The 8,412-nt window shown below is 30.0% G+C and overlaps 1 protein-coding gene across 1 annotated transcript in view; it reads left to right on the top strand.

Moving 5' to 3' along the window:
* LOC117176299 (band 3 anion transport protein) overlaps window positions 1-8,412 on the top strand; it is a 177,653-nt gene that overhangs the window by 51,060 nt on the left and 118,181 nt on the right. The window contains exon 2 of the mRNA XM_033366496.1: window positions 4,000-4,190. Within this exon, the coding sequence (XP_033222387.1) occupies window positions 4,113-4,190 (78 nt within the window). The 5' untranslated portion in view covers window positions 4,000-4,112. The remainder of the gene's footprint in view (window positions 1-3,999; window positions 4,191-8,412) is intronic.

Raw genomic sequence — 8,412 nt, 5'->3', positions numbered from 1 at the left:
TCCCCCACCCCTCAATTTTCTTGACTTTCCCTCTCCTTATTTTCTCTGTTCCTCCACTTCCCCTACTATTATTTCTCCTTATTTCCCCTCCTGGGAAAAAAGTACAATGGACGGAAACCCGACGAAAACTATAATTATAAGGGTTTCTGCATAAAAAATATGTAAATGTTAAAATTCCGAGATACCCCAGGAAGTGTTATTCCCTGAATATTGTTGAACGCCCCCGTTTTCTACCCTTAATATATTTAAAAATGGAAAACAAAATTAAAAAGGACTTAACTTCGAAGTTTAAAATCTTAAGGCCTAAAATGGTTTGATTTGATGTCCAATGATACCAAAACAAATTTCTTATTTTCTACCCCTAAGATAACTAAAATTTGATAACATTTCCAATAATTATCTAACTTTAAAACCTAAAATTTTAAGACTCTAACTGGTTCGACTCAATATTGGAAGATAACTAAAAAAGTTTTATTCTCCTAATTCTTCCAGAACACCTTGTTTTGTACCCTAAGACAATAAAAAATGAAACAATAATACAAAATGGCCTAACTCTGAAACCTAAAATTATATGGCACTTCTGGAATACTCCCGTTATCTACTTGAGATTTTAAAAAATCGTGAAAAAAATGTAATAAGGTCCTAAACACAAGTCCTAAAATTTTATGACTTTAAATGGTTCCATTTAATGTCCAAAGATATCAAAAAAAGAGCCATATCCCTAATTATTCAGGAACACCCTCATTTTCTATCCCTAACGTAATAAAAATCGAAAAAAACCTAACAAATGACCAAAATTCGAGACCTAAAATTTTATGACTTTAAGTGGCTCCTCTCAATGTCTGGATACCCAAACATGTTTTATTCCCCAAACTGTAATGGAATACTTCCGATTTCTACCCTGATTAAAAATAAAACACAGGTCCAAAAAATCTCCAAACTTCGGAACCTAAAATTTTATGACTTTAAATAGTTTCACTATATGTGTAAAGAGACCAAACAAATTTTAATTCCCTAAGTCTCCCGGAGCACACTTGATTTCTACCCCTAAGACAATAAGAAATGGAAAAATGTATCGAAAAAATGGCCTAACTCCGAAGCCTAAATTTTTCTGGCTTATAATGGTTCTATTTGATATCTGAAGATACCAAAAAAAATTTTTCGTCTAGCACTTTTGGAACACCCCACTTTTCTACCCTTAAAGTATCAAAAAATCGAAAAAAAATCTAACAAAGCGCTTACTTTGAGATCTAAAGTTTTATGACTTTAAATGGTTCTATTTAATGTCTCAAGATATCCAAAAAAGTTTTATTCCCGCAACTTTTTTGGAATAACTCTGTTTGCCACCCTTAAAATTTTGAAGAAAAAAAAATAATTGAAAAAATGGCTTAACTCCGAAACCTAAAATTGTATGGCGTAGAATGGTTTTATTTCATGTGCCAATTAAAAATTAAAGTCATATTTTGTTTGAAATATCATCTATTATTCGAAAAAGAAAAGAAGAATAAAAAATACAGTGAAACTCTTCTATAACGCCGATTTCGGGGCTGACGGTGGGTGGGAACTAATTCATTATAGCCCGCCCCGCTTTTGTTTCTTCACGCCTGTCTGCTCGCTTGAGTGACAGTCGAAGTTCCCGCGCACCCCGCGCAGCACCTGTTACACCTACATGCGACGCGGCATCAGTTCTCGGAAGCGCTACAGAAAGGAGGGCTATTGAAGAGTTTCACTCTAACTCACAAAAATTAAAAATACTAAAAAAACTTTAATTTTTTGAAACATGAGTAGCAAATTAGTTATAATCAAATTTTTCTTCTCAACTGTTAATTTATTTAGTCCACAATTGTTTATATCGTACGTGTTTTGTCTCTCTAATTTGCATAAGAACAATAGAGCGATTTATAGTCAACCTTTTTTGTCCCAAATAGATTAATAGCGATGAAACTTCCACCCCTTATTATACCAAAGTGCACAGAAGTATACATTAACTTTTTCTTATGAACTAAAGACTTATGAGTGACAACTGGATAAGGATTTATGTGTATAAATTATAAGATCTTTTAATTTCACTTTTTAATTATTTTCTTCCGCTTATGAAAAATTCGAGGTTGAACATGTGGCCAAAGGTTCAAATTCTGGTCTTTGAATAAACAGGCCTACAAAAAAATAGGAGTTCCAGCGGAGCAGACTAGGCTATCTTTATGAGTTCTGGGTCGCTGAAACCGAAGTCGAAATTCCGAACTTAGCTATTGTTTTATCTTTAACCTAAAAAGGTTTTGTTGTACATTTCACAACCCCACAAATAACAATGTAGGAGTTCCAACGGACCAGACTAGTCAATTTTTATATACTTCGGGTCGCTGAATCCGAAGTCGGAATTCCGAATTCGACTCTTCTTTTTTACTATCCTCAAAAACACTTTTTTGTACATTTCACACCCACAAAAAGTAAGAGTTCAAACGGACCAGAGTAGTAAATTCTCATGTATTTTGGGTCGCTGAATACGACTCCAGAATCAGAATTCAGAAATTAGCTTCTGTTCACTTCCTAGCCTCAAAATTCCCTAAACTCAAAAAGCACTTTTTTCGTAAATTTTTTACGATCAGGAAGAAAACAAGAACTGACTTCGAAATTCCAACTTCGGACTCAGATTCAGCGACCCAAAATTACTAAGAAGTGACTAGTCGGATCCGTCGAAATTGGCCAGGTAAAAATGAGGGAACTTTGAAAATAAAGTTTTGCGAACACCCTGGTGTAATATTCTTTTCAATAATGTTTAAAATTTGCCTTTTGTTTATATTTTGAAGTGGCTTCCTCATGTCGATTATATTTTTAGTTAAAAATCGTATTATTTGGTTGCAAATTTAAGAGTTTTGTTAGAAAGTAATTTTTTTTTATTTAAAGTTGAATTATTTTGTTAAAAAACTGATCTTTTTGGTTGAAGATTCATCTCTTTGTTTAAAAAATCGTTTTTCTCTGCTTTAAAATTAAATTTTGTAAATGAGAATTTAACAATTCCAGTTGAAGGTTCATCATATTAATTAAAAATTTATCCCGTTCGTTAAAAGTTTAACTACATTGTTGAAAACCAATTTTTGTCAATAAAATTTTTTATCAACTTAAAATTATCATAATTTTGGTTAAAAATTAATTTTTTTAAATTGAATAATCAATTTTTTTTTGTAAAAATAATTTTTTTTACTGAAAATTTAACTATTCTAGTTGAAACTTTAACTATTTTGTTGATTTTTAAAAACATTTGATTAAACTGAAAATAATTGAATATTCCATCATTTTATTCAAAAATAAATCTCTTCGGTTAAACATTATATTTGTTTAACTAACAATTCAGCTTTTGATTTTATGGTCGAAAAGTTATCTCTTTTATTTTGAAAATTCAATTATTATAGTTAAAGATTAATTGTTTAAGTCAAAAATCATTTTTTTCGTTTCAAATTCATTACTGTGTTTGAAAATAGAACTATTTTTTGTAAAATTCTTCTTTTTTGGAAGAAATTAATCGTCTTAATTAAAAATTGATCTTGTTTGTAAATCATTCTTCTTGTTTAAAAGTTGATCTTGCTGTTTGTTTTAAATTAATCTTCTTCTTTGAAAATTAAAGTATTTTAGTTAAATATTCATAATTTTAGTTGAAAATTGATTATTTGATTAACATTTTTTTAGTATTCAAATCAAATTTAATATAGAGCCTATCCTTTTTTCCTGGATTTGAGTGGACATCCTGAATTTGTACAAAATTTAATATTTGAAAACTTATCACAGCAAACTTTTTCTTTTATCCTGTCAAATTTAATTTTTGATAAATTTAGGAGAATAATTGATTTGCTTGTGAATGATAATAAGAAGAATGGAAAAATGACAAGCAGTGCGTGGCCGTTGATTAAATTTCTGGCTTGATAATTGCTATAATGTTTACAATGGATTCTCGCAAATTTTTGGTTGCTTATATAAGACTGTTTTTTTTTTGTTTGTTTATAGCAGTAAGCAGGACGGCGGAGCCACATTGTCACCACATGTGCAAATCGCCATCGCTACTCAGGATTGGTCGGGCTCCTCGAAAAAAGAGCAATTATTAAGAGCAAAAGGACCAAATGGACAAGAAAGGTGAAAAGAAAACACCCGCCAACCGGAGGAAACTATCATTTCTAGGATTTGGATCCAGAAGTTCTGTGAGTTTTTCATAATTATTTTCTGATAATAAATTTTTTCAAAGTTTGCGAATTTTCATTAAATACGAACTTAATTAATAAATGTATTGCGGATATTGTAGTTTTTCTTCAAGTTTTAATAATAATGTGTATTAAATAACAAAATGCACGAAAGTAAACAAATATTTTTCACATTCGGGAAAAATCCAACAGAAATGGTTCGTACGGATCTGACTGTTGACGTGTGGGTTCCCCCGAATTAAGACCAAGGCTATTTGCAGCCAACCCCAGACACTGACCTTCAACCGAGGGTTTGGTGTAAAAAAATCCAAATATTTTTCGTTTAAAGTTAATTTTTGTTGTTGAAATCTATGCTCTTATATTTCTGGCTGGGCTACTGTTTGGTTGAAAATTTAAATAATCTCTTAAAGAAAATTATTTTGTCAAAAATTCATCTTTTTGGTTAACAATTTAACTACTTGGTTTTACTTATTTTCTTCAGTTGAAAGTTCAAGAGTATGGTTGCAAATTCGTCTTTTTTAGTAAAAAAAATAATCTTTTCGGTTAAAAAATCATCATTGCTTTTTTAATTGAAAATTTATTTATTTAGTAGAATATTTAATTATTTTGTTGAAACTAGTAAAAATGTAATTATTCCGTTTTTAGTAGAAAATGAATTTTTTTAGGTAAACATTTAATTAGTAGGTTGAAAGTTGAATTACTTTTTCAAAAATTCATTTTTTTAGTTAAATCTTCATTTATTTGGTTGAAAATTGGACTATTTTGTTGAAAATAGTAAAAACTAAAAATGAAACTATTCAACTTTTAGTTGAAAGTTAATCTTCTGGTTGAAATTTCATTTTTTAATTGAAAATTTAACTATTTGGTATAAATTTAACCTTTTTGATGAAAAGTTTTTTTTTATTATAAAATTCAAGTGTTTTGCAGAAAACTCATCTTTTTGGCTCTAAAATTTATAATTTTGGTTGAAAATTCGTATTTTTTGGCAGAAAAGTCTTTTTAACTTAAAGATTAAACTATATGGTTGAAAATTAACTTTTTTTTGAAAATTCATATTTTCGGATTGACAATTTAATTGTTTCATGCCAAATCCATATGTTTTTATTAGAAATTATACTACTTGGTAGAAAATTCGTATTTTTAAAAATTTGTATTCAATTGTTTTGTGTTTAAAATTAAAATATCTTTGTTTTTAATATTTGCTATTAAACTACGCATTAAAAATAATTTTTTTTTCGACGAAATATTTGTTGGTTAAATATTATTTATTTTTTTTTTAATTCATAGTTTTGTGTGGTAAACTCCACTTTTTGGTTGAAAAATTTTATTATTTTATTGAAAATTCTTTTTTTTATCGTCGATAATTCATTTTTTGGTTGGAAAATCAATTTTTCTGATTGAATATTTGACTGGTTTCAAAAAATTTGATTTTTTGACCTAAAAAATTAACTATTTGTTCAATAATGCGATTTATTTTATTTAAAGTTTCGAATTGAAAATTATTTGATTTTGGTTTAATCTTTTTTGTTTAAAAAAATTCGATCATTTGAATTAAAATTCGCTTTTTTGGTTGAAATTTCGTCCTTTTGGATTGAAGATTCATCCTTTTGTGTTGAAAATTCATCTGCCTTTCACAAAATTCAATTTCTTTTTTAATCCAACTTTTTCGTTTGAAAATCCGATCATTTTGTTGGAAATTCATCTTTGTAGGTAAAAAATTCAACTATTTTGTTGAAAATTCGTCCTTTTGGTATACAAATTCATATTTTTTTCTAAAAAATTAAACTCCTTCTAAAAAATTAAACTTGTTTATTTTATTGAGAATTACATTATTTTTCAAAAAGTTATCTTCCTTGGTTGTAAATTTAACGGTGTTTTGTTGAAAAATATCCTTTTTGGATTGAAAATTCATCTTTTTCTGTCGAAAGTTTCACTGTCTTTAAAAAAAATCAAATTTTTCGTTAAAATTTAATTTTTTTTGTTTGAAAATTAGTCCATTTTGTTGAAAGTTCATCTTTTTAGATTAAAAATTCACCAGTTTGGTTAAAAATTCAACTATTTTGTTGAAAGTTTATCTTTGCATGTTAAAGTTCAATTATTTTGTTGTAAATTAAACTATTTTGTTAAAAAGTTATCTTTTTTCGTTCAAAAATTCCACTATTTTGTTGAAAATTCGACCTTATGGATTTGTAAAATGAATTTTTGCGGCCAGCCTTATTCAATCTCTTCTACGTTTTATTCACGGGAATATTTGATTGAACTGAAAAATTTCTCTTGTCAAGCATTATTTTAAAAGTTTTTACCGCTTCTTCAGGGTTGCGTGTTGTGTTTGAGATTAAAACATTCGCAGATTGCTTGACGGACGTCAGTCGACGAGATTTATTGCCGAGACTTGTAAAGTACAGTTGTTAGTACTCGAAGTCAGTAGAGGATGAACTGGATTCTTGAAGGAAAACGCATTCCACTTGACGAATCATCATTTAGTAGTGGTTCATGACTGTACCGAGAATTTCAATTATCCTTATACATTTCGATTGATTTGTAAATAAATTTTCTAACAAACTTCTCGTGTATTCGTTTGCAAAAAATGTCATATCGGCTTGTGCCAAATACGGAACGATTTCGAACGATAATCTTGGAACATCTCGGAAATAAAAAATGCATTTGCAGAGGCTCCTGGCAGGAGAAAATCATCCAGAAAAATACCAGCGTCAAAGTATGTTCCAAAATCGAAATCAACTTCTCGTATATCCTTTTCTAAAAAATGTCATGTAGACTTGTGTCAAATGCCGAACGATTTAAAACGATGTTTTTGCAAAGCAATAATACATCTAGAGAGGCCCTGGCAAGAGAAAATCATCCCGAAAAATACCAGCAGCAACGTATGTCCCAAAATCGAAATCAAATTTCTCGTACAGTACAGGCCAAAAGTTTGAATACACCTAAGGTAAATCGACTGAAGTAATATCTTTATATTTTTGTTGCTGGTAATTTAATTGATTTCTATAAAATACATTCGGAAAGATCAGAAAATTTTGAAATTATGTTTTACAAATCAAAATTATATGTAGGAAATGTAGTAAAATGAGTGGATCAACTACAGGAATCATTTGTTTTTTCCTTAAGTGTATTCAAAATTTTGACCTGTACTGTATATTATTTTGTGAAATGGTTGAGATATCGGATGGTGCCAAATGCCAAACGATTTCGAAAGATATTCTCAGAACATCTCGGAAATCAAAAATGCATTTGCAAAGGCTCATGGCAGGAGACATTTATCCAGAAAAGTACCAGCGTCAAAGTATTTTCCAAAATCAAAATCGACTTCTCGTATATTCTTTTGTAAAACGTTTTATATAGGCTTGTGCCCAATGCCGAGCAATTTCGAACGATATTATTGAAACATTTCGAAAATCGACATTGCATTTGTAGAGGCTCCTGGCAGGAGAAAATCATCTAGAAAAATACCAGCATCAAAGGATTTTCCAAAATCAACTTCTCGTTTATTCTTTTGTAAACCATTTCATATAGGCTTGTGCCAAATGCGGAAAGATATTCTTGAAACATCTCGGAAATCGAAAATGCACTTCCGGAGGCGCCTGGCAGGAGAAAATCATCTGGAAAAATAGCAGCATCAAAGAATTTTTCAAAATCAACTTCTCGTATATTCTTTTGCAAAACATTTCATATAGGCTTGTGCCAAATGCCGAAAGATATTCTTGAAACATCTCGAAAATCGAAAATGCACTTCCGGAGGCGCCTGGCAGGAGAAAATCATCTGGAAAAATAGCAGCATCTAAGAATTTTTCAAAATCAACTTCTCGTATATTCTTTTGCAAAACATTTCATATAGACTTGTGCCAAATGCCGAAAGATATTCTTGAAACATCTCGGAAATCGAAAATGCACTTCCGGAGGCGCCTGGCAGGAGAAAATCATCTGGAAAAATAGCAGCATCAAAGAATTTTTCAAAATCAACTTCTCGTATATTCTTTTGCAAAACATTTCATATAGGCTTGTGCCAAATGCCGAAAGATATTCTTGAAACATCTCGGAAATCGAAAATGCACTTCCAGAGGCGCCTGGCAGGAGAAAATCATCTGGAAAAATAGCAGCATCTAAGAATTTTTCAAAATCAACTTCTCGTATATTCTTTTGCAAAACATTTCATATAGGCTTGTGCCAAATGCCGAAAGATATTCTTGAAACATCTCGGAAATCG

This window comes from Belonocnema kinseyi, chromosome 7, assembly GCF_010883055.1.
Source record: "Belonocnema kinseyi isolate 2016_QV_RU_SX_M_011 chromosome 7, B_treatae_v1, whole genome shotgun sequence".
In the NCBI taxonomy this organism is placed as follows: Eukaryota; Metazoa; Arthropoda; class Insecta; order Hymenoptera; family Cynipidae; genus Belonocnema; species Belonocnema kinseyi.
Note: the sequence above shows the minus strand (reverse complement) of the source record. Positions and strands in the feature narration are given on the sequence as shown.